The sequence below is a fragment of the Tachyglossus aculeatus genome, chromosome 10 (assembly GCF_015852505.1).
Source record: "Tachyglossus aculeatus isolate mTacAcu1 chromosome 10, mTacAcu1.pri, whole genome shotgun sequence".
NCBI classification, from domain to species: Eukaryota; Metazoa; Chordata; class Mammalia; order Monotremata; family Tachyglossidae; genus Tachyglossus; species Tachyglossus aculeatus.
The window spans coordinates 8,119,654-8,144,935 of NC_052075.1; the positions used below are offsets into that span (position 1 = coordinate 8,119,654).

General features: G+C 42.2%; 2 protein-coding genes across 10 annotated transcripts in view; one reads left to right on the forward strand and one right to left on the reverse strand.

Moving 5' to 3' along the window:
- Positions 1-355: 355 nt before the first annotated feature.
- Positions 356-23,603, forward strand: PACRGL (parkin coregulated like). 2 transcript variants are annotated; one of them, XM_038752180.1, is made up of 11 exons: positions 356-390; positions 6,603-6,673; positions 8,236-8,384; positions 10,385-10,452; positions 12,257-12,347; positions 13,484-13,618; positions 14,126-14,233; positions 15,129-15,209; positions 17,472-18,452; positions 20,989-21,056; positions 23,077-23,603. In XM_038752180.1, the coding sequence occupies exons 2-9, from the start codon at positions 6,622-6,624 to the stop codon at positions 17,526-17,528; spliced, it is 741 nt and encodes a 246-aa protein (XP_038608108.1). In that variant the 5' UTR covers positions 356-390; positions 6,603-6,621; the 3' UTR covers positions 17,529-18,452; positions 20,989-21,056; positions 23,077-23,603. The 2 variants fall into 2 exon arrangements, with proteins under 2 accessions (XP_038608108.1, XP_038608109.1); XM_038752181.1 differs by lacking the exon at positions 17,472-18,452.
- Positions 18,150-25,282, reverse strand: part of KCNIP4 (potassium voltage-gated channel interacting protein 4) — a 696,461-nt gene continuing 689,328 nt past the window's right edge. For 7 of the 8 annotated variants that reach the window (XM_038752174.1, XM_038752171.1, XM_038752179.1 and 4 more), the window contains 5 exons: positions 24,581-24,651; positions 21,487-21,594; positions 21,006-21,110; positions 20,506-20,568; positions 18,150-19,321 (listed from right to left, as the gene is read on the reverse strand). In XM_038752174.1, the coding sequence (XP_038608102.1) occupies positions 19,274-19,321; positions 20,506-20,568; positions 21,006-21,110; positions 21,487-21,594; positions 24,581-24,651 (395 nt within the window). In that variant the 3' untranslated portion in view covers positions 18,150-19,273. The remainder of the gene's footprint in view (positions 19,322-20,505; positions 20,569-21,005; positions 21,111-21,486; positions 21,595-24,580; positions 24,652-25,282) is intronic. The other variant, XM_038752175.1, reaches the window with a different exon arrangement.

A 25,282-nucleotide genomic window follows, 5' to 3' on the forward strand; every position in this document is an offset into this window, starting at 1 on the left:
TTTTAGGGTGTGAGCCCCCTGTTGGGTAGGGCCTGTCTCTAGATGTTGCCAATTTGTACTTCCCAAGCGCTTAGTACAGTGCTCTGCACATAGTAATAGCTCAATAAATACGATTGATGATGATGATGATGATGATGATGATGATGATGATGATGATGATGATGATGATGATGATGATGATGATGATGATGATGATGATGATGATTGATGATGATGATGAATGAAAAGGGAGGAGGAGCGCCCCCTCGCGGGCCGCCGGGCCCCCGCCGAGCTCCCTCCCTATTGGCTGGCGGGGCGGCGCGGGGCAGGGCGGGAACGGACTACAACTCCCACAATGCCCCGCGGCGGCCGCGGTGGCGCCATCTTGGGCGCTCGTCGTTGGACGTCGAGGTGAGGAGAGCGGCCGGGCCCTCCGTCCGTCCCCACCCCCCCACCTCGGGAGGGAGGAAATAATAATAATAATATTGATAATAATAATATTAATAATGATAATGGCATTTGTCAAACTTCTACTATGTGCAAAGCACTGTTCTAAGCGCTGCGGAGGTTACAAGGTGAGGCCCCGTCCACACTATGTTCACTCAGTCGTATTTATTGAGCGCCTATTGCGTGCAGAGCACTGTACTAAGCGCTCGGTAAGTGCAATTCGGCAGCAGAGACAATAATAATAATAATAATGGCATTTATTAAGCGCTTACTATGTGCAAAGCACTGTTCTAAGCGCTGCGGAGGTTACAAGGTGAGGCCCCGTCCACACTATGTTCACTCAGTCGTATTTGTTGAGCGCTTATTGCGTGCAGAGCAGTGTACTAAGCGCTTGGAGAGTACAATTCGGCAACAGAGGCAATAATAATGGCATTCATTAAGCGCTTACTATGTGCAAGGCACTGTTCTAAGCGCTGCGGAGGTTATAAGGTGAGGCCCCGTCCACACTATGTTCACTCAGTCGTATTTGTTGAGCGCTTTTTGTGTGCAGAGCTCTGTACTAAGCGCTTGGTAAGTGCAATTCGGCTACAGAGACAATAATAATAATGATGGCATTTAGTAAACGCTTACTATGCGCAAAGCACTGTGCTGAGCGCTGCGGAGGTTACAAGGTGAGGCCCCGTCCACACTATGTTCACTCAGTCGTATTTATTGAGCGCTTATTGCATGCAGAGCACTGTACTAAGCGCAATTCGGCAACAGAGACCATAATAATAATAATGGCATTTGTTAAGCGCTTACTATGTGCAAGGCACTGTTCTAAGCCCTGGTGAGGTTATAAGGTGAGGCCCCGTCCACACTATGATCACTCAGTCGTATTTATTGAGCGCTTATTGCGTGCAGAGCACTGTACTAAGCGCTTGGAAAGTACAGTTCGGCAGCAGGTAGAGACGATAATAATAATGATAATGATGGCATTTATTAAGCGCTTACTATGTGCAAGGCACTGTTCTAAGCGCTGCGGAGGTTACAAGGTGAGGCCCCGTCCGCACTATGTTCACTCACTCAGTCGTATTTATTGAGCGCTTATTGTGTGCAGAGCACTGTACCAAGCGCTCGGAAAGTACAATTCGGCAGCAGAGACAATAATAATGATGGCATTTGTTAAGCGCTTACTATGTGCAAGGCACTGTTCTAAGCACTGCGGAGGTTACAAGGTGAGGCCCCGTCCTCACTATGTTCACTCAGTCGTATTTGTTGAGCGCTTTTTGTGTGCAGAGCTCTGTACTAAGCGCTTGGTAAGTGCAATTCGGCAACAGAGACAATAATAATAATGATGGCATTTAGTAATCGCTTACTATGCGCAAAGCACTGTGCTGAGCGCTGCGGAGGTTACAAGGTGAGGCCCCGTCCACACTATGTTCACTCAGTCGTATTTATTGAGCGCTTATTGTGTGCAGAGCACTGTACCAAGCGCTCGGAAAGTACAATTCGGCAGCAGAGACAATAATGATGGCATTTGTTAAGCGCTTACTATGTGCAAGGCACTGTTCTAAGCACTGCGGAGGTTACAAGGTGAGGCCCCGTCCTCACTATGTTCACTCAGTCATATTTATTGAGCGCTTATTGTGTGCAGAGCACTGTACTAAGTGCTTGGAAAGTACAATTCGGCAACAGAGACAATAATAATAATGATGGCATTTATTAAGCGCTTACTATGTGCAAAGCACTGTTCTAAGCGCTGCGGAAGTTACAAGGTGAGGCCCCGTCCACACTATGTTCACTCAGTCGTATTTGTTGAGCGCTTTTTGTGTGCAGAGCTCTGTACTAAGCGCTTGGTAAGTGCAATTCGGCAACAGAGACAATAATAATAATGATGGCATTTAGTAAACGCTTACTATGCGCAAAGCACTGTGCTGAGCGCTGCGGAGGTTACAAGGTGAGGCCCCGTCCACACTATGTTTACTCAGTCGTATTTATTGAGCGCTTATTGCGTGCAGAGCACTGTACTAAGCGCCTGGAAAGTACAATTCGGCAACAGACAATAATAATAATAATAATGATGGCATTTAGTAAGCGCTTACTATGTGCAAAGCACTGTTCTAAGCGCTGTGGAGGTTACAAGGTGAGGCCCCGTCCACACTATGTTCACTCAGTCGTATTTATTGAGCGCTTATTGTGTGCAGAGCACTGTACTAAGCGCAATTCGGCAACAGAGACCATAATAATAATAATGGCATTTGTTAAGCGCTTACTATGTGCAAGGCACTGTTCTAAGCGCTGGTGAGGTTATAAGGTGAGGCCCCGTCCACACTATGATCACTCAGTCGTATTTATTGAGCGCTTATTGCGTGCAGAGCACTGTACTAAGCGCTTGGAAAGTACAGTTCGGCAGCAGGTAGAGACGATAATAATAATGATAATGATGGCATTTATTAAGCGCTTACTATGTGCAAGGCACTGTTCTAAGCGCTGCGGAGGTTACAAGGTGAGGCCCCGTCCGCCCTATGTTCACTCACTCAGTCGTATTTATTGAGCGCTTATTGTGTGCAGAGCACTGTACCAAGCGCTCGGAAAGTACAATTCGGCAGCAGAGACAATAATAATGATGGCATTTGTTAAGCGCTTACTATGTGCAAGGCACTGTTCTAAGCGCTGCGGAGGTTACAAGGTGAGGCCCCGTCCTCACTATGTTCACTCAGTCGTATTTGTTGAGCGCTTTTTGTGTGCAGAGCTCTGTACTAAGCGCTTGGTAAGTGCAATTCGGCAACAGAGACAATAATAATAATGATGGCATTTAGTAATCGCTTACTATGCGCAAAGCACTGTGCTGAGCGCTGCGGAGGTTACAAGGTGAGGCCCCGTCCACACTATGTTCACTCAGTCGTATTTATTGAGCGCTTATTGCGTGCAGAGCACTGTACTAAGCGCTCGGAAAGTGCAATTCGGCAGCAGAGACAATAATAATGATGATGACGTTTATTAAGCACTTTGTGTAAAGCACTGTTCTAAGCGCTGCGGAGGTTACAGGGTGAGGCCCCGTCCACACTATGTTCACTCAGTCGTATTTATTGAGCGCTTATTGTGTGCAGAGCACTGTACTAAGCGCTTGGAAAGTGCAATTCGGCAACAGAGACAATAATAATAATAATAATGGCATTTATTAAGCGGTTACTATGTGCAAGGCACTGTTCTAAGCGCTGTGGAGGTTACAAGGTGAGGCCCCGTCCACACTGTGTTCACTCAGTCGTATTTATTGAGCGCTTATTGTGTGCAGAGCACTGTACTAAGCGCAATTCGGCAACAGAGACCATAATAATAATAATGGCATTTGTTAAGCGCTTACTATGTGCAAGGCACTGTTCTAAGCGCTGGTGAGGTTATAAGGTGAGGCCCCGTCCACACTATGTTCACTCAGTCGTATTTATTGAGCGCTTATTGCGTGCAGAGCACTGTGCTAAGCGCAATTCGGCAACAGAGACAATAATAATAATGAAGATGGCATTTATTAAGCGCTTACTATGCGCAAAGCACTGTGCTGAGCGCCGCGGGGGTTACAAGGTGAGGCCCCGTCCACACTATGTTCACTCAGTTGTATTTATTGAGTGCTTGTGTGCAGAGCACTGTACTAAGCGCTCGGAAAGTACAATTCGGCAGCAGGTAGAGACAATGATAATAATAATGATGATGGCATTTATTAAGTGCTTACTATGTGCAAGGCACTGTTCTAAGCGCTGCGGAGGTTACAAGGTGAGGCCCCGTCCACACTATGTTCACTCAGTCGTATTTATTGAGCGCTTATTGTGTGCAGAGCACTGTACTAAGTGCTTGGAAAGTACAATTCGGCAACAGAGACAATAATAATAATGATGGCATTTATTAAGCGCTTACTATGTGCAAGGCACTGTTCTAAGCGCTGCGGAGGTTACAAGGTGATCTGGTTGCCCCACAGGGGGCTCACAGTATTAATCCCCATTTTACAGTTGAGGTAACTGAGGCCCAGAGAAGTGAAGTGACTTGCCCAGAGTCACACAGCTGACAATTGGCGGAGCCGGGATTCGAACCCATGACCCCTGACTCCAAAGCCCGGGCTCTTTCCACCGAGCCACGCTGCTTCTCAACAACGGGCTCACACGCTGGTACCTCCTCCCTTCTTCAGAGAAGCAGCGTGGCTCAGTGGAAAGAGCCCAGGCTTTGGAGTCAGGGGTCCTGGGTTCAAATCCCAGCTCTGCCAACCATCAGTCTGTGGTACAGAAGAACAGGTGGAAACTGAAGAAGGAGGGGTTTGAGTTAGACTTGGAAAAAACATAAATAATTTCGTGGCTCTTGTTGCAGGGAGCAGATTTACCAACAGTGTTGTACATATTTATTACTCTATTTTACTTGTACATATCTATTCTATTTATTTTATTTTGTTAGTATGTTTGGTTTTGTTCTCTGCCTCCCCTTTTTAGACTGTGAGCCCACTGTTGGGTAGGGACTGTCTCTAGATGTTGCTAACTTGTACTTCCCAAGCGCCTAGTACAGTGCTCTGCACACAGTAAGCGCTCAATAAATACGATTGATTGATTGATTGATGATTGAACTCTCCCAAGCTATGTATGCAGTAAATACCAGGTGAGGCAGGTGATTTTTAGGAATAGGACGTAACTTTGCATATCGGTCTAGGGACAATCTTCCTAGAAGTGTGAAGATGAGCTCGAATGACTTTTAATAATTGATTTCTGAACTGTAAACCATCAGGTTGAACTCCATGGGAGAAGTGGCCCCCACAGCTTTTTGAACTAGACTATTTTAGTCATCTCCGGTCTCTGACAAGGCCCGAGTATCTTCAGTCTCAGATGAAAAGACCTCAAATTGTGGCTTAGACTTTAAATTTGGGAATCTCCATCCCTGTCAAAATCCCAGACCCGTTTTTTCCCCACCCTCAAAATGAGCAGTTGGCACCCGTGCAACGGCCCCTGGGAGCACTCGGTAAATACCTGTTCGCAACTTTCTAGGTGTGGATTTTTATTTGGGCATGTATAGTCCTGAATTAGAAACTTTATTCGTTTCTTCCACTTTAAAGGTAAATGATTATTCATTTTTCTGCCCCCACCTCAGGACTGTTACTAGGAAGCTGTTGCTTTCCTTTTCAGCCCCACCCAAGTCCTTGATTTGCTTGCACTGTAAATTCCAAGGAGTTGTCTTACACTTGCCTTTCAACCTTACCAGGTGCTAAATTGTGTCAGTAAGGGGGTCTCTGACGTGTGCAGCTAATTTTTCAGAAACCTTTGTGGTAAACAAGCCTATTTGTTTTGAGTGGCATCAGTCACACTTATGGATCTGTTCCACCTAAGATCATCTTCAGAAATGATTCCCAGATCTAGCAAGCAAGCAACTGATGTGGCAGCGGGGTGGATGTTTGTTAAGGCTGCTTCCTCCCTTGAATATGTCCCTTCTGGTGGTTACTGCTGAAACTCATGGCTTCTCTTGTTAATACACCACTGTGGATTTTATAATAATGGGTAGTTAGAGCTATTTTCAGAGTGTTGAGGAGGGCGGTGTATGGAGGGCCCCTGGTATTGAATCATCATCATCAATCGTATTTATTGAGCACTTACTCTGTGCAGAGCACTGTACTAAGCGCTTGGGAAGTACAAATTGGCAACATATACAGACAGTCCCTACCTAACAGTGGGCTCACAGTCTTAAAGACTGTCTATTGAATGTGAGTGGAAGGCATTCCTTGGCCCGTGGAAAGCAGCAGAATTGCAGAATGTGATTTCGAAGCAGCGCTTTGAGTAAAAATGTGAATTTTCAGGTTAGGCCTGAATAGTTTGAAGCTCCTTATGGGCAGGGAATGCGTCTACCATTTATGTTTCGTTCTCCCAAACACTTAATACAGTGCCTTGCAAACGCTGAACACTCAGTAAATAACACTGATTTCTTTTAGGAGCGTGTTTTTGTAGCGCTTATGCTTGCTGTTTAATTTTTCAGCTCTTTTTTTATGTTGCTTTTGTATTTTTGTGGTATCAGTTTCATTCTCCATATGGTGGCTCACTAGTTCCTCCCATCATAACCGTGCTGATCTGTCCTTTTGCCCACTAAACCTCTTCTTGTTTGCTTTCTTGGCCTGCTTGTTTTGTGCATTAGTTCAGAAAAAGCACCCCACAAACAGTTTCATTTGGTTACAGGTGTACCCGGACGGGAGCAATGCAGGAGTCAGAGAGCCATGGAAGTACACTACCGAGGAACAGAGTGGCAGGTATGAGCGCTTTGCTTTACTGGGGGAATTAATGTATGAAGATTGTTTAATTGTTATTTTATTTGTTTTATTAATTGTACATATTTATTACTCTATTTATTTTACTTGTACATTTCTATCCTGTTTATTTTATTTTGTTGGTATGTTTGGTTCTGTTCTCTGTCTCCCCCTTTTAGACTGTGAGCCCACTGTTGGGTAGGGACTGTCTCTATGTGTTGCCAATTTGTACTTCCCAAGCGCTTAGTACAGTGCTCTGCACATAGTAAGCGCTCAATAAATACGATTGATTGATTGATTGATTGATTAATGTGTGCTTCATGCAGCGGAAAGTGCAATTGCCTTGGCGTTCCACGTAGTGCATCTTAAGAAGGAGATGAGATGAGAAAGCAGCTGGCTTATGAAGATAAACAAGAAAGATTAGGGCTTTTCAGGCTGGGAAGATGATCAGTAGTGTTAATTGAGCACCGGTGGTGTACTAAATACTTGGGAGAGTCCAGTAGAGTTTGAAGGCCTGACCCTTGCCCTTAAGGAGCTTAGAGTTTAGTGAGGAAGACAGACCCAAAATAATTGACAGAGGAAAGGAAAGGAAAAATAGATCAGTGTAGGTGGCCAGGAGGGGCCACGACTCGAGTCCCAAACCGGGGAAAGGTGTGGCTAGAACTTCCCAAAGTTGTTTGAGACCAAATCCCACAATAACAGGACTAGGGAACGCCGACGTTGATGTTTGAAAGTAATGAATTCACGACAGGGGTAGCGAGAGGCTTGGGAATTTCTCCCAGGAAATTTATTGTGCGGGCAGAGAATATACACAGGTTTAAGGTTTGGATAAAATTAGGCATGAAAGGTGCAGAATGGATTATTAGAGGAAAATGTTAGGAATGCTAGAAAGTGTAGCTGGTAACTGGACAGTAGGATTTGGAGAACAACCCAGTGCATTGTTGCTCAGTGCTAATTTTGGTAGAGAAGCAGTATGGCGTAATAATAATGATGGTATTTGTTAAGCACTTACTATGTGCGAAGCACTGTTCTAAGCCCCGGGGGCGATACGAGGTGATCAGGTTGTCCCACGTGGGACTCACAGTCTTAATCCCCATTTTACAGATGAGGGAACTGAGGCACAGAGAAGTGAAGTGACTTGCCCAAGGTCACACAGCTGACAAGTGGCAGAGTGAGAATTCGAACCCACGACTTCTGACTCCCAAGCCTGTGCTCTAGTGAGTAGAGCGTGGCCCTGGGAGTCAGAAGGTCATGGGTTCTAATCCCAGCTCCGCCACTTGTCTGCTGTGTGACCTTGGGCAAATCACTTCACTTCTCTGTGCCTGTTATCCGTGAAACGGGGATTAAAACTGCTAGCCCCACGTGGGACTGGGACTGTGTCCAACTCGATTTGCTTATATCTTCCCCAGTACGTAGTACAGTACCTGGCACGTAGTAAGTGCTTAACAAATACCATCACTATTACCTCTGTTACCTATTATTTATTGATCTCTTACCTGGTTTGAGGAGGCTTCTGTACTTAAGGTCAACACTGCCATCTTTCCCATCTTTGTTTCTTGTTCTAGGAAATTGTGATCAAAGGGCATCGTCCAACCGGCTGGTAAGACACAAAACCGTGCCGCTTCAAAGCAAGTCATCACCCGCAACCAGCTCTTCAGGCCCTGGAAAGAAATCGCGGCCAAGTGATAAACTCAACCCCAAAACCATCAATCCAGTAGGTTGAAAGAGAACTAATACGCATCACCTTGTCTACGAAACAGGCTGCTCAGGACTGATCTTACTGTCTAGCGGACATATTTTCTGTTCCAAATGCCGCTGGGGATTAATGTTACGTGGAAATGGGCAAGTCTGCAACAAGGCAAAGGAGTGTTTTGAGTCCGTCAATCGTTTATTCAGCGCTTGCTGTGTTCAAGGCACTGTACTAAGCGCTTGGGAGAGTATTCAAGTGGTAAATAACTCTTTTAAATGGCATTTTCGTGGGACAAACCTGTTTTACCAAGTTGGCCTGCCCAGTAGAGATCGTTGGGTAATGGTTTTGGAACCATGAGCCATTTTGAGACCCTGCCCTTGCCTCTACCCCTACCTGCCCTGGAAATTCTGATTTATTCATTCATTAAATTGTATTTATTGAGCGCATACTGTGTGCAGAGCACTGTACTAAGCATTTACCAGGTGGCACTTTAAGAGAAGCAGCATGGCATAGTGGGTAGAGCCAGGGCTTGGGAGTCAGTTTAGGGGTTCTACTCCTGGCTCCACCACTTGTCTGCTGTGAGACCTTGGGGAAGTTACTTTACTTCTCTGGGCCTCAGTTCCCTCATGTGTAAAATGACAGGGACTGTGTCCAATGGGTTTTGCTTGTATCAACCCCAGCGCTTAGTACAGTGCCTGATACATAGTAAGCGCTTAACAAATGCCAGAATCATTATTATTAGGAGCAGCAGAGGGCCTCCTGGGCCCCGGGGGAAGAAGGGAGGAGGTAACAGAGCATGGACAAGGCCTGAAGCTCTGTTTCCCTTCTCCACTGCTGGCTTGGGTCTCTCAGCACAATTCCATTAATATAGAGAATGAAATTCTCATAGGGGTGCCTTCAACTCTGAAATTTTCCTCCTTTAGAGTATTGGGGTATATCTTAATTGTATTATATTATATATGTAATATATCTTTATAACTTAATAGGCATCCATGTGCTCTGTAAACTTTACCCGATAATGATGTTGGAATCTTCAGGGTTAACTTGGTACAATAATGAAGCTCCTTGGGGGATTTTGGCATAAATGCCTGAATGGCTTTTTTTGCTATCACACAAGTTTTTATGCTTATTTCAGAGGGCATTAGAATTTGTTCATTTCTTTACAGACTCATAACTCATATCTAATTTTGCCACTTCAGTGTATCTTGTTGCCATCATTTGCTGTGCTTTCTAATAGGGTTTTGAATTTCATTCTGTCATACCTGTCATGGCATAGTGTCTCTTAGTACCTAAAATAAATACAGTTATGTTAGGGAAAGCATGACTTTTATGGAAAAGCTGTGATCAGCATAGCATTATTCAGCATTAGAGAGCTGTTATGCATTTTGGGTTTGCATGTTCAGAAAGAAAATGTGTCCCTTATCAACCTCAGGGCACCCTTTAACTCTAGCATGTCCACTGCAATTGCACATTCAATTATAATGTGTCTTATTTTTAAGGTAGGGCACTTACTAGTCTATATATTTTATTAAAGGTGTAGTTTGTAATTATAAAGTTAAAGAAGCATATTCCCAAAACAGTGTATGGTGCCACAGTTTGATGATTACAAGCTCTCAGGTTTCCTTTATTTTTTGTGACAGCTATGTTCATGCTTGCCTGCCTCATCTCAGCCCCAGTCTTCTACACAGGAATTCCACCTAGTCTTAATAGCATCAGCATGTGAGAGTAGGAGAGAAGGCTAAAAATACAAAATGAGTTCTTCTAGAGCAAATGCACCGGGAAAGCACAAAGTTATGAATGTATTATGCAAATGGACTGCTTTTTCCCTTTCCCCCTCGCTTTGCTGCTTACTTTCAGGATTGGCATCATCATTGAGCCTAGCACATTTAGATGATTAAGCTATGCTGTTGTTCTTGATACATCTGTCTTTAATCTACAGATTATAATTAATGATGCTAAAATTGCTTTTTCTTGTTTTTTTTTCCTTTCCCTGGTAATGTTGCACGGTTTTATGTTTGCTTCAGTTTGGAGTACAATCACGAGTTCCTTCTGCTTTTGCTGCTGTGTACTCTAGAGGAGGGGTTCCTTGCAGGTAAGAGGCAATCATAACTGAAACTAAATCTCCCAATTGCATAGTACAGATTGATGTTAAAGGAGTGTGCGGAGCTAATTCCGTGAGGTAAGATAGTAAGTAGTTCAGTGAGGTAAGATAGGAGGGAGAGAGCTCATTAAACACCTTGAAGACGATGGTAAGAGGTTTTAGTTTGAGGTGGGTGGACCACCACTGAAGATTTTTGAAGAGTGGGGAGATACAGACCAAAGAGATGTTCAGAAAAATGATCCGGACAGCAATGTGAAGTATGTACTAGAGTTGGGAGAGACGGGATGCCAGTGAGGAGACTGATGTAGTTGTCATAAAGTGCTTGGGTCAGCGTGGTAGCAGTTTGGATACAGAGGAAAAACTGGATGCCAGATATGTTGTAAAGGTAGAAACAACAGGATTTCATGACACTCAACGTTTGGGTTGAACGAGAGAGATGAGTAGAGGGTAAGCCGTGTTCTTGCGGACAAATTGACTGCCCTCTAGACCGTTTGAGTTTCTCATTTTATTCATGGATGTAACTCCAAGTAGACACTTTTTGAAATCCTTTGGAATCGCCACATTCATTCATTGTCGTATTTATTGAGCACTTACTGTGTGCAGAGCTCTGTACTAAGCGCTTGGGAAGTACAAGTTGGCAACATCCAACCCATAGTTTGTCCTGGAGTCATGGGACCACTGGGATTTACCCACAGACACTCATAAGGTGTCATGGGGAGGCAGAGTGGATTTTCTGGTGTCCCAGGGACCTCCCTTCCCCCCCAATCTTCGAGGAGATGCACCTAGTTACCTAAGTGACGGCAAATATAATAACTGCATCATCATATTGATGCCAGAATTGGCATCATGTTGGTCTACCTACCTACCTTGTTGCCTTCCACCCGTATCGTTGCCCTGCTCCACAGAACCCTTGCCCCAAAAGACTAAATGTGTTTCCAAAGCAATTAGAAATGAACAGATCTTTTAGCGTAGTAGTGATGGCATTTGTTAAGCGCTTGCTATGTGCCAAGCACTGTTCTAAGCACTGAGGGGATACAAGGTAACAGGTACCTCTCTCTGGTAACAGGCACAGAGAAGTGAAGTGACTTGCCCAAAGTCACCCAGCTGAAAAGTGGCGGAGCCAGGATTAGAACCCATGACCCATGACCCATTAGAACCTCTGACTCGCAAGCCCGGGCCCTTTCCACTGAGCCATGCTGCTTCTCAGTATTGGGGGATATAACCAAGGCCTTGTTGGGTGCTGTTATATTATATTATAATTAATATGCAATATATTATAATATGTGCTATTATATTATAATATATGCTATTATAATATCCTATTATAAAATTATGGTAGAGGAATGATCAATCAGTCATATTTATTGTGCTCTTGCTATGTGCGGAACACTCTATTAAAGGCTTGGAAGATACAGTGTAACAGAATTAGCCGACACATTCCCTGCCTGTAGTGAGAATTTTGGCTCTTTAATTTCAGAGTTTATTATTACATTGTGGTCATAGTATTTATGAGAAAAGGGCCAGCTGATTAGCCTACTACACAACATGCATCTAAACCGACAAGTGGTGAGATTAATATTTTTTGATGCTTCAGGATATTTATTTGAGAGTTTTTTCCCCTAAAATGTACTCGGCTTGGCAACCCAGAGGCTGGAGAAAACATCGAAAAACGTATTTTTTAAAGGCTTGCTTTTGGGGTTACTTTATAAAGAAACTTATAAATGTCTTTATAAGAAGTGCTGCTTTAAATTGTAAACTGTACTTTTCTTAATATTCACTGGCTTTTATGTATTAGGTTGGTTCATGGTTCGATAAATCACAAATTACAGTGGGATTGTCTTCCTGAAACACTTCCATTTGATCCTCTTCTTATTACTTTAGCTGAGGTAAACACTTTTCATAATTGTTGTGACAGCATCTTAGACCGTTGTTAAATGTAGCCTAATACAATGTAATGATTCCTTTATTGGGCCCCTGAAGAGCAAAATCAAAGCGGCTTGGAAAACGCCCAGAGCTGACCCAATGCCAGACTGTTGATTTGTCTTTCTTCTCTGGGACCAGCTGCTAATTATTTTCCCCAAGAAATCATAAGTTAATTTTGCACGGACAGAAAAATCTGTAATTTTTTTAAAAAAGGTTAAGCTTAAATAAGATTTCTTGATTGGCGGGGCCTTGAGAGAGGTGCTTAAACTCCCCTGACCATGTCTTAAAGGGTGGAAGGAGAGTATGAGGACAATTACAAAGTGCCTACCATGCAGTTATCGGACAGATTTAGAGCTATTGTGATGGGATGTGCATTTAAGCCTTTCAGAAGTGCCACAGCGTGGAAGGGGAAAGGTTGCCACCTTAACCTATACTTGGTTTCTTAAAGCTCCCTTTTTTCTAGAAAGCTCACAGTATTCTTGATCCATTTGGTCAAGTTGGATGTATATTCTGATTCCTAAGCTTTTGAGAATTTTTCCCTATACACCCACCATCGTATTTTTGACCAGTCCAGAGTATTGTGGATCGAAATGGAGAGGGGACGAGCCCGTTGTGCCCAGGACCAAGGTGGTAGAGTGGCAGTAGTGGCTGGGGGTGGTTCCCCATACACATGCAAGATGAGGGTAGCTGTACTTCTCTGGCCTGGGATGAACCGTCAAACCATGCTGGAAAGGCATGGCCTGGGATAGATTTCTTTTGTTTGATAGATTTCTTTTGTTTGTTTCTTTTTTTAAATGGTTTTTGTTCAGCACTTAACTGTGTGCCAGGCACTGTTCTAACCCCTTGGGTGGATTCAAGCTAATCAGGTTGGGCGCAGGCCATGTCCCCTGTCTTAATCTGCATTTTACAGCTGAGGAAATCGAGGTACAGAGAAGTCACCCAAGGTCACACAGCAGAAAAATGGTAGACCTAGAACCCAGATCCACTGACTCTCAGGCCCGAGCTCTTTCCACTAGGCCATGCTGCTTCTCATGAATATCTACTATGAAAGATGCATTGTGATGTGTTTTCATAATCTAACCACGTTTTTACTCGACAGGGTCTGAGGGAAACCAAACATCCATATACATTTGTGTCAAAGGAGGCTTTTAAAGAATTGCTCTTGGTCGAAGGTGCTACTGAAAAGACTCTGCCCTTGCTACCCAAGCTGATTCCTGTGCTGAAGGCAGCTCTGGTAAGTCTTTGGATCTTTTACGTATGCTTATCAAAGGCAAATTACAGAAGGGAAACCCTGGGAGGCACATAACTAGAATATTTTAAGAATATTTTCGCACCATTCGCTTTCTCCAAATGACACCGTGTTTAGTGAGCCACTGCAGGGCATCCTGCCCGGTCGCCTATGGAACTTGGGGCTGGGTTTCAGGAATAGATGAAGCACCTGATGGAGAACATTCTAATATAATGTAGGGAATACATTGACGGGTATTTGGGATCTGCTGTTACAAATAAATTAATGCATATGTACCCAGTACTCTTATTTCATGGGGGTTGCATTTTTGAGAAACATGTGGTATGGTAGAATTGAGCATAGCATGCAACCTGCCTGCTTCATTCTGTATTTTCACTGAAAGTCTGCCGTAAATTTTTGTGTGTTTGATATGAATCCTGATTTATAAGGCTTGAGTACTTAGTGATTACCATAGAATGATAAATGGTCTCCCACTCTACACTCTCTTCCTAGGTCCATTCAAATGGTGAGGTGTTTGAAAGAGGGTTGAATGCTTTGGTGCAGTTGAGTAGTGTTGTGGGTCCCTCGCTAAATGATCATCTGAAACATCTACTTACAAGTGTAAGTATTGAGGACAAATGGGAACTAGCAATTATGAGATTCCCAAAGAATACAAAAGAGCTAGACTGGTGTACATTTCTCCCCTAAGTAATGAAATGTGCATTTTAAAGTCTCCTCCTTCCTGCTTGGAAATGATTTGTCATTTCCCTGATTCTGTCATCATCAGCAGAAGTATTCATTGAGCACCTCTGTGGATCTGTAACGGTTGGTTAGGGAATAAGGAGGTGCATTATCTGCTTTCAGAGAGCTTTCAGGGTAAATAGGGGAGACAAGCAGACACAGATTGATGCTGATTTAATAGGTATAAACTTGGCCTTTACTGCTGGGGTCTGGAGGACGTTGCCATTGCCAAAAGGGCCTCATTCCTGTGTGGCGGCAGCAAATGTTGGTAGGTGATTGTCACTCCCAGGCACCCCTCCTCGCCCTAGAAGTAGCTTCCTGAGGCAGACAAGCCATAATAATATTTATTAAGCACTTACTATGTGCCCACAAGGGTACCAGATAACCAGATTGGGCACAGTTCCTGTCCCACATGGGGCTCTCGGGTGGGAGAATGGGTAATTTTATCCCCACTTTACCCATGAAGAAGCAGACTCAGAGAAGTAAATGACTTGTCCGAGGTCACACAAGAGGCACAAAGGGGAACTGGGACTGGAATCCTGGTTTCCTAGGCCCGTGCTCCTTCCGTTTAGGCCACACTGCTTATAAATGCATCTTAAAATAAATTTAAAAAAAGTCCCAAACCACAGTGCAATCTTAGTCATAACTTTCTGGGCTTTGAATTGATGGTAACCCTAAAAAAAAAAAAAACACTCCTAAAATATGGGAAAGCTTTTCACAGATCTGTTTTGTCTCCCCAAATCATTTGACTGCTTGTTCACTTTTAATTTTGTAGCTTTCCAAACGACTAATGGAGAAGAAGTTCAAAGAACCAATCACCAGTGCTTTACAAAAGTTAGAGCAATATGGGGGAAGGGTGAGTAGAACCCATTTGTAACCGTGAGTGGTATGATCACAATAACAGTTTTTCTGATTTTCCCTTCTTGAAAGCTTAGCCTCACTTTGACAGATGCATTTCTGAAATATTTATTCTTCCCCCTTCCCACCACCAGTGATTCCACAGAATGCAATAGCTGGAATTCTTTGTTTGGTGCTATGGAACTGCAAAATTTATCAAAAAGGCAGAAAGCCGTAGAGACAGAAGGAAGAAGATTAGCTAGAATTCAGATTTGTCTCAAACAAATAAATTAACAATGACATTGAAGAGAGGCGTGGTCTCAGGAAGGGGAAACAGACCAGAAGACCATAAACCTGGTAAAGGTTTTTGAAAGTTAGAGGATTATGCCGCATTACTTACTGGGCTATGCGTTTTAATGCAGCATGAAACTATCACTTTCATTTCTGATCTCTAATGTGCTTTTCCACCATTCCCTCTTGCCAGTTTAGTTGGACTTCAGTGTGGGCACGCTCCCGTGCACCAAGTTCAGTTGTAGCTAGAAAATTCCCTTTGTGTGGGGAATGGACATACAGGTAATGGGTTTGGGGCCTGTTCTGCATTTGAATGTTAAACACTCTGCCCCAGGGAGCTTGAGACATCACAGGTATTAATGTAGCCAACCTTCTTCCTCTTTCTCACCTAAACACATCCCTGCCTCATGATCATTTAGAAGTATTTAAGTGATTGTTTTCCAACATAGCTTTGGGTTAAAGAAATTAGGAGTTTTAATCCCCAGATATAAAACAGCACCAATGTAGATCACCCTTTGCACTCTAGGGAGGGGGTGTAAGCATTAGCAGATGTTGTTAGAAAGTGATTTAATGTTGTCCCGATAAATAAGCAGCAGAACTAAGTCAAGCTCTATTAGCCCCTCATACTCTGTGGCCATAAACACCACAGCTGGGGAAGCCCCAATCTGGGACTTTATATCTAGGAATAACGATGTTTCCCCAAATCCCAGGCAGATGGTTGGCTGGCTGGCTGTACCGGGGCACACAGATCGCCCAAGAAGGCCATTCCACAACTTCCAAAATAGAAGTTGGACATTTCCTCTTTTTCTCTGCAAAGGGAAAATCAAGAGTAGTTAGTCACAATCTCTCATCTATCAGAAGATCGTTATGAAATCATCCCCGGTCTTCTCCAAGATAAATAGTCTCGAAGCATTATGCTTGGATAGTTTTCCAAGCATTTTCTACCTGCTAGGTTTCTGGCCCCTCCTTTCCTAGCCAGCTGTTGTGGCTGTAGCTTTGGTGGGACCTGTTTGGGACAAGGGATTCTGTCATCAATAGATCTTTCGTGGGAGAGTACTTATTTATTCATATTAATGTCTGTCTCCCCCTCTAGACTAAGCTTACTTTGGGCAGAACATGTCTGCTGATTCTGTTGCGTTGTACTCCCCCAAGTGCATAGTACAGTGCTCTGTACATAGTAAATGCCGTCAGTTAACTGAGATTGAGATTTTTGATATTTGTCTTTCAAGATGGGACATGTTAGAGTGTTTTATAAAATCTTGACTAGCATCTGATGCAAGTCACAGTAAGATTTAACACACATCCTCTTGTGTTAATTTTCCTGAATTCAATCCTTGCTGCCCTAGGAAAATTTAGTAGCTTGTATTCCTTATAGGTTAGTATCACATTACCAAAGATCAATAAAAAAGAAGGCAGCTACCATAGAATCCATTGACCGTGTTGGGAGCAGACACTGAGCTGGAGAGTGATTTTTTTTTTTTTTTTTGGGTCACACGTTGGATGAATTCTCCCATTATAAAAATGATGGCATTTGTTAAGCGCTATGTGCGAAGTACTGTTTTAAGCACTGGGGGGGACAAGGTGATCAGGTTGCCCCACGTGGGGTGCTCAGTCTTAATCCCCATTTTACCGATGAGGTAACTGAGGCTGAGAGAAGTTAAGTGACTCGCCCAAGGTCACACAGCAGATGTGTTGCGGAGCTGGGATTAGAACCCATGACCTCTGACTCCCAAGCCTGTGCTCTTTCCACTGAGCCACACTGCTTCTCTATTATCCAGTTAGCCCAATTGTGACCTTTATGTCTATATTTTTTTCTCTGGTGTTCTGTTAGCACCAGAGAGGACTTAGCCCTTGGTATTAATTTACAGATATTTGGAGAAATGAATCCCTCTTTGCATTATCCATTTTTTGTTCATTCATTTGTAAAAGACTTGCCTGACTCCTGGTGTCCAACCATACTGTGACAGTGTTCAATCTTTTCTCTCCACAGGGGAGCCTGGTGGTCATCAAATCTAAAATTCCAACCTATTGTTCCATCTGTTTCTGAATAGAGAAACCATCCTTTTAACTGAGTTGGGAGAAAATGTCAGATGCTGACACTTAGGGAGTGTTTTAATTTACAAAATTAAGCCAATGGAGTAAATGCTTATAGGAAAAACCTTCTAAACAAGCGTGCAATTCTGTGAGTTGCATCTGTTTCGAATGGAGCAGATTTAAAAGCGATAGCCAACATGAGCATCTTTGTCATAATTGACACTGGATTTTTGCCTATCAGGTTTACAAATCAAATATAATAGTTGTTTAAAGTATATGTTATTTCAACTACTAAATTATTATGCATTTTTATAATAATGAAAGGTTGAGAACGTCTTTTTCCCCCCTCCCAGCAGGGAGTTCATTTGTGTTGTTGGCATAGTTATTATTTTTATATTTCAAGTCTAGACATAATTTTAGGAAATTAAACTATTGAATTGATGAAACTACTGGCAAAATATGTTGCACTTTATGGGGTAGTGGGGTCATATTTACAGTTACCGTCAACAGAAATGCTCTCATGTAGTTTTAGATATTGAAAGGTTGAGCCTCAGTGCTACGAAAATCCAAAGCATGGGGAAGACACTGCGGCTGTTGGAATGTTTTAGAAAGAAAGACCTAAAGCATAGACCAGTAGGGTTATAAACATTCTACTTACTTTTATTTCTTCCTCTTTTTTTTAAAATACAAAATGTACACATTGAGTTTTCACAGACACGCTACGGCAAATTTCAGGTGTACATGTATTGTACTACTCTTATTCCTACACTGGTGATAGCAGAGCACTCTTCAACACCAAATCTCTACACCAGAATAGATACCTGATTTGTTTTTGCAAAGCTGCAAAATTCCTTCTCCAATAGCCATGGTGACATTTCTGCAGAACAGAGACGAAACTAAGTTGGGATCATTGTGACAACCGAGAATCTTGGGAATGGTAAATATTGTTTTCTTTCTACGGTAAGCTCCCCTTCAAAATGAAATTATGCTTCAGTATTGTATAGCTAAGGTTGTTGGTTTTTTTTTTTTTTTTTACAACTTGTCAAAATATACAATCCGAAAAAAAAGCCATAGGATGACTAGCATTAGTACAATCAAATTAAAAATGCTTCAAACCTACTTTCTCATTAATTGAATATCCACAGAATGTTTGGCTCCAGTATGATTTTCTTCCTCCTCCTATAGAGAACAGCAGCCTGAAACCTATTTGGACTTTTGACTACAAAGCAAATGATTACAGTTAGAGTAAAAGTCATATAAATTAAATGGACCTCAGTGTAAGGAGGAAAATTCACAAAAACTAGGATGGAGTAGCAAATATTTGTTTACTTGAAGTATATAAATTGGATTGTAACATATAGGAATGAATTCTGCCTTTTGTAAATTAAACATAGATGCTTATTTAGAAAAACAAATTCTGGGCTGAGTCCAGTACAAATGAGTAGCAAAAACATAGCCATTTAAAAAAAATTCCTCACTGGTCTAAGGTTGGAGTATCAGTTAAGCTGGATGTTAGTACTATTTCTCTGAATATTCACACATATGAAACAACTTTTAGGACATCCCACTAACTGAGTGGCATTACGAAACAGATGCAGATTTTTACCTTAAGCTGAAAATGTAAATCTTTTTGGGGACTGCTTTATAATTAACAGCTTATATTGCATATTGTGCCTCAGTATAAAGCTGAGCAGTCTGTCTATGCTAAAAGGGGTAACTCCATCTTGCAAACCGCAGGGTGTCCATTGGGCAAACATGTTAAATCACATTTTCAAAGAGCTGCATGGAGCGCATTATGTTTTCATCCTGTAAGGGGGGGAAAAAAGCAGGGGATGAATTAGATCCACGGATCTTAACACTCTAAATGACAAAGCATTCGTGCTTTTCTTGTAAACGGGAGAGGGCATAAAGAATCTACAAAGTTTACGTGACAACAGTGGCGATTGTTCACAAACTAAAAAGAGGAATATACAGAAGACTCTCCAAGGTCACCAAATCTAAGGTGTTGAGTCCTCTTCTCCCACTGTCTTGCTACCACCTCTAAGAGGCTATCAACGTCATCTTCAAACTGAACTTTTCACCGTGTTCTGTTCTGAAATGCCTCCTTTTTCTCTTGTTGGTAAATTTTTCTGTGTGGAGGAGGAGCATGACCCAGGGGAAAGAACACAGACCTGGGTTCTAATCCCACTCTGTCAGTTGCCTGCTGTGTAACCTTGGGCAAGTCGCTGAACTTCTTTGTGTGTCAGTTTCTTCATCTGTAAAGTGGGGATTCAGTTAGCTTGTTCTCCCTCTTGGCCTGTGTTTGACCTGATTAACGTGTATGCATCCTGGTGCTTAACAAACACCATAGTAATTCATTCGTTCAGTCGTATTTATTGAGTGCTTACTGTTTGCAGAGCACTGTACTAAGCTCTTGGGAAGTACAAGTTGGCAACATATAGAGACGGTCCCTACTCAACAACGGGCTCACAGTCTAGAAGTATTTGTTATGTGCTTACTATATGCAAAGCACTGTTCTAAGCGCTGGGGGGATAGAAGGTGATCAGGTTGTCCCACGTGGGGCTCACAGTCTCAATCCCCATTTTACAGATGAGGGAACTGAGGCACGGAGAAGTTAAGTAACTTGCCCAAAGTCACACAGCTGACAATTGGCGGAGCCAGGATTTGAACCCATGGCTCTGACTCCAAAGCCCGTGCTCTTTCCACTAAGCCAAGCTTCTTCTGTAATAATAGAGTGTAATAATAGACTCACTCCCTTATACTTAAAATCCTAAGGGCTGGGATTTTATACAGTATTATTATTGATTGATAGCATCCCTTTGGTCAAGTCTATTGAAGCTGAATGTCTATGAGTCATTGACAGACAGTTAAAAAAAATCCACCTTTTGCTATTCTCTATATTTTAAAGCCTGCATGTGGGCTGGCTTTGTTGGCAGCACAACATAATAGCTAGCAAAGGGGAAATATTTGATTTCACTCACTGTACTTACTTTCTGGCAGCTTTCAATGAATTCATCTATGGTGACTACTCCATCCTTATTTTTGTCCATTTTCTGTTTAGAAAAAAGGGATCAAAAAGTTCTGTGTAAGTTCCTCCCCACCTTTGCACTGATAACCTCCCTAGCGCTTAGAACAGTGCTTTGCACATAGTAAGCGCTTAATAAATGCCATTATTATTATTATTATTATAAGCAGCACTCCCCTTACCCAAGACATTCCTCTGCTTTAATCCCCAGAGGTTCCACTACTTTTTTCCTGTTGTCTCAGGATGTCATTCTGGATTATCGTACCCCTCTTTGTGGCTCTCTGATGTTCTTTTTTCTAACTGATACTTTTGAAGAGTCACTCAGCTTCAGGACTCCTCACTAACATGCCTAATTCCCAGTACTCATCTTTAGCACTTGGTTAGATCTATGCTTATTAAGTTACTCTAACTGCAAATATTTTTATATCTGTCTTCCTCTTCTGGGTAGGCGACCTGAACATTTACCTGGAAAAATGTTTCCACGTGTTGTCGGGGTGCGTCCTCTTTGAGAACAGGGTAAGTACATTTTCCCATCATATCATATATAGCTTTCATAATGTCAAGCATCTCCTGAAAATTAAAAAGGAGCTCAGGTGAGGCAGTTGATAATTTTGGAACTGGTCAAGTACTACATAAATTCACTGCTTTTAGGCTTCGGAATGACCGGGTACATTTTCCTCCAAGAAACTCAAAATGATCTGCCTATATCAACGTCTTGACTGAACTTGACACATTCCTAGTCAGTCAGGGGTTATCTTTTTCTTTTTTTGTTGTTTTCACTTGACATCAGGTCAAAAAGGATGTGGATGTGCAAGGAGTTAGGTCTTGGTGCTATTAATATTCAGAAAAGAAAAGCGTTACATTGAATTTATCCTTGTACAGCCTAAGAATTAGATAAGGATTTTAAAGCTGCACAGTTTTCATTTTTAGTTTAAAAGTGCCTTACCTCTTTAGTTATATAGCCATCTTTATTTATGTCATACAAATTAAAGGCCCAGTTGAGTTTTTCCTGGACAGTCCCCCGAAGCAAAATGGAGAGCCCCATAACAAAATCCTAAAGGGAATTGAAAAAGCACTCTAATGATGAGTCATGTTCTAAAGAAAGTATTTCACAAACTATAATAAATGCTCAGCTAGTCAGTGGTTGGATTTCCTAGCAGATAACTTGCATTTCGTTAAGAGATTCTTTCCTGGGTATATGTGACCCTCTATTTAACCTGCTTCAGGGGAGCTGGGGATTAATGAGCTGCAAAGCACTGGAAAAGAAGCAAAATGAGAGAAACAACATAACCTAGTGATGGCATTTGTGTGATCCACACTCATTTTCCTAGTGTAGGCTTTTAGAAGCTTACAGTCAAATGGGGAGGACAAAAAATCTCCCAGATTTACCTCTTAGCCGGTGAATGAGCACTGATATTTCTCAGTGGCTCCTGAAAGATGCAGTAACCGAAAAATACATTTCTGACTTACTTTAGGTTGAATTATAGCCTGCATTATCAGTTTTGTAATTGAAATCTGTCTAGCAGGAAAGCTGAAAGTACTCGCAGAAAACAAAGGTGACAGTTTGCTTTTAAGAGTACTTGGATCCACACTTTAGTCTTGTCCCTAAAGGGAGAGAAGTCCATCTGCTGCTCAGTGCATGAAAGTGCTAGAAAGGAATTTGCATCAACTTCACAGCCTTGTAGTTCAATTCTATTATTCTCAGCACATATTGCTGAGTAGAAACAAAGAGTTCACAGAGTTGGGTTGGAAATACCTGGTTCCCTTCCAAGCAGCCATATAATGTGCAGTAAATCAGGCAGCAATGAGTTCACTAGAAGTTTTAAGTGCTCAAAGTCCCAGCAGAAGTAGAGTCAGGATGTTTATACTTCTGTTACCTAACTTAGAACTGCTGAAATTTCCAGTGCCTGCTGTATTATCAAACTCTGGCTCTCCTACATGAACCCAACTTCTACCATTTTAAAATAAGCTAACATTGGTCTCCTATCATCACCATATTATAAAGATAATAGTTCTAAGAGGAAAGTCTCAAAAAACGGCAGAAAGCATACTCATTTTCTACTTCCATTTTTAAGCTCTCCGATGCTAGTGCCTACACATTTTCTCTCCTGTGTTTGAGAGGGGGCAATGCAAATATCCAACCCCAAATAGAAGTTAATACAGGAAGGAAAAATCAGGAAGTGGTATTTGCCCAATATACATATTGTGGTCTTGTGCAAGTCATAGCAAAGAAGAAATAAATTTAGGGAAATTAAGGCCATAATTATTTTCACATTTATTCACTTGAATCAGGCACTTACGTATTACTCAGGGATTTGAGGCCAAAATAATCCTTTTTTTGCCTTGAATTGCTGGGATAATTTGCAGTGTCAGCTGGGTTTAGAGTTTAATGAACTGTGATGGTAAGGAGCTGGCTCGGTAGCCACAGCTCTTTGAGGTTCCATGTGGTACCATCAAATCCACTAGTGGCATGGGGAAACAGAGTCCAGAGGGAGGTGAAGCTAATTGACCGCAAGGACCTCTGGTTTATTTCCAGGTTGGCAGCACCTCAGGAATCCCAAGATATTCCCTACCTTCCCCAGCTCCATGGGTGTCAGGAGTGAGGAAGAAAAGTGCCATCCGACCTCGGCTGCTGCTTCGTTTCCCTGGCAAAAGAAGTTCGGGTTGGATAATGCGCCTGCTCTTCATGTATTCAGTCGCTCAGCCAGATGGCCCCTTACACCGCAGATGCCGAGGTCCTTGAGATACAGTCTCAGTAACTCAGTTTGAAATGCCTTTGGAAAATTTCAGTCTTATGGGGGCATTTAAGCGTTATTTCCAGTCGATTGTGTGGTCTTAGCGGAAGGAGTTGAAAGCTTCCACTACTGCCTGCACCAAATTGCTTTTCAAGTTTGAAATTGTGTGTCATTGAAAATGTGATAGGCACAGGTTATTTCTTGCAGTTATTAATTCACTGTAATTATTACCGGTCAATGTTACAATTACTTCACTAACAATGTATTTCGATCAAAAATTAGACTGTATTCCTAATTAAAATGGTAAATAAATGAATCCTTTTAAGAGTTATGGCTTCTGGTTCTCTGTTTTAAGGGTTACTAGATTTGTAAGGGAGGTGTGGGGCTCTCCTAATAGATCGTAGGGGTGAACTGTCATTCCACTGTTGTTGTTACTCAAGAACCAAGCATGTTTGGTTTAGTTTCACAAGGGAAACATACATTTTCCTCTGGGAGAAGGTTATTAACAATTTAATGTTGAGAGCCATTAGGCTTCATGGGATAAAGGTCACTATGGGCTGTCTGTGAGAGCTTCGATCCCTATCTAATAGTGCTCATATACTGGTGCCTGACAGGATTATAGGCCAAATAAAATTAGCCAGGCTGAATGCTTGCTTCCCCTCCCTTTGTCCCAGCCCTGGTCTGTAGAGTCACAATGGTTTGGAAGACCAGCTTTGCTGCTAGGATTACTCCTGCCGTTCACTGAAATATTGCCAGACTAAGGAGCTTCTGCTGTAGCCTAAGGGCAGTTAATGATAACTGTTCCTCATCTGTTTGTGGCAGCTTTCCGCGGTATTAATAACTGCTTGCGCGTACCTTTTTTTGTAGCGCTAAATAGAATTTGTGCATAATTTTGATTTAAGAAGGTTGCCTTTAAGAAAGCTTAGTTCGTCAATTACAAAGCGCTTGAATGGAATTCTAAATTATTAACTTCAAGGTGTGGATAGCACTTATACCAGTCTGCACTCGCAAAGGGAAGTGGAGACCTGAGACAATTATCCAAAGAACATAAGCCCAAAATGCAACTTGGCCCCAAATATTTGGATGTTTGAAGCAAAACTCTAAGGAGATTTTTGTTGTTGTTGTTAAAATATCCAAATAATGAAATTATCCCAACTTCCTCCGTGTTTCTTGTATTGTCCCGGCCTTCAAGTTCAGTGTCAACTGGGACCTACTTAAGGGTGAGTTTCCTAGGCCCGAAAAAGGTAAATTGGGGTCAAGTGACAGTAGCTATGGTCCATAAAAACTCGTTAATTCCATTCTTACCTCAAAACTCACAGACCCATTGTGATCTGTATCGAAGGCATTAAACAGGAAATGTGCATAAGTTGTGGAATCTGAAAGAAAAGTAGAACAAGGTCAATCAATCCTATTGAACATTTACTGTGTGCGGAGCACCATACCAAAGCACTTGGGGAGAGTACAATGCAATAGCGCTGGTAGACAACCCCTGCCCTCCAGTTAGTTTACAACCTATTACGGGAGACAGACGTTGAAATAAATTTTAGAAATGGGGAAGCAGTAGATTATAAGGCTATGTATATAAATGCTATGGGATGGGGAAATCAGAGCTTAGAGGCTTCTTGGAGAAGGAAGGATTTTGAAGATAGGTTATCTGTCAGATATGGATAATCTGGATTCAGGAGTCACAAGTAATTTCCCTTCATTTTAGACCAATGGACTTCTAAACAACCTTTCACAATATCCATTACTTCTTATTTGAGATATCTGGGGAGGGGGGAAATTCAGACTAAGGTTTTTTTCTTCGTCACAGCATCCTCTCCTGATCAAATAATCTGCTAGCATAGCATAATTTTTACATTATGAATTAGTGTGATATTCATTTTTTTAAAAATCAAATTGGCTAATTGTGGGCAGGGAACATGTCTACCAAATTTTGTATTATACTCTCACAAGCCCTTAGTACAGTGCTCTGCATACAGTAAGCTCTGAGTAAATACCAGTGAA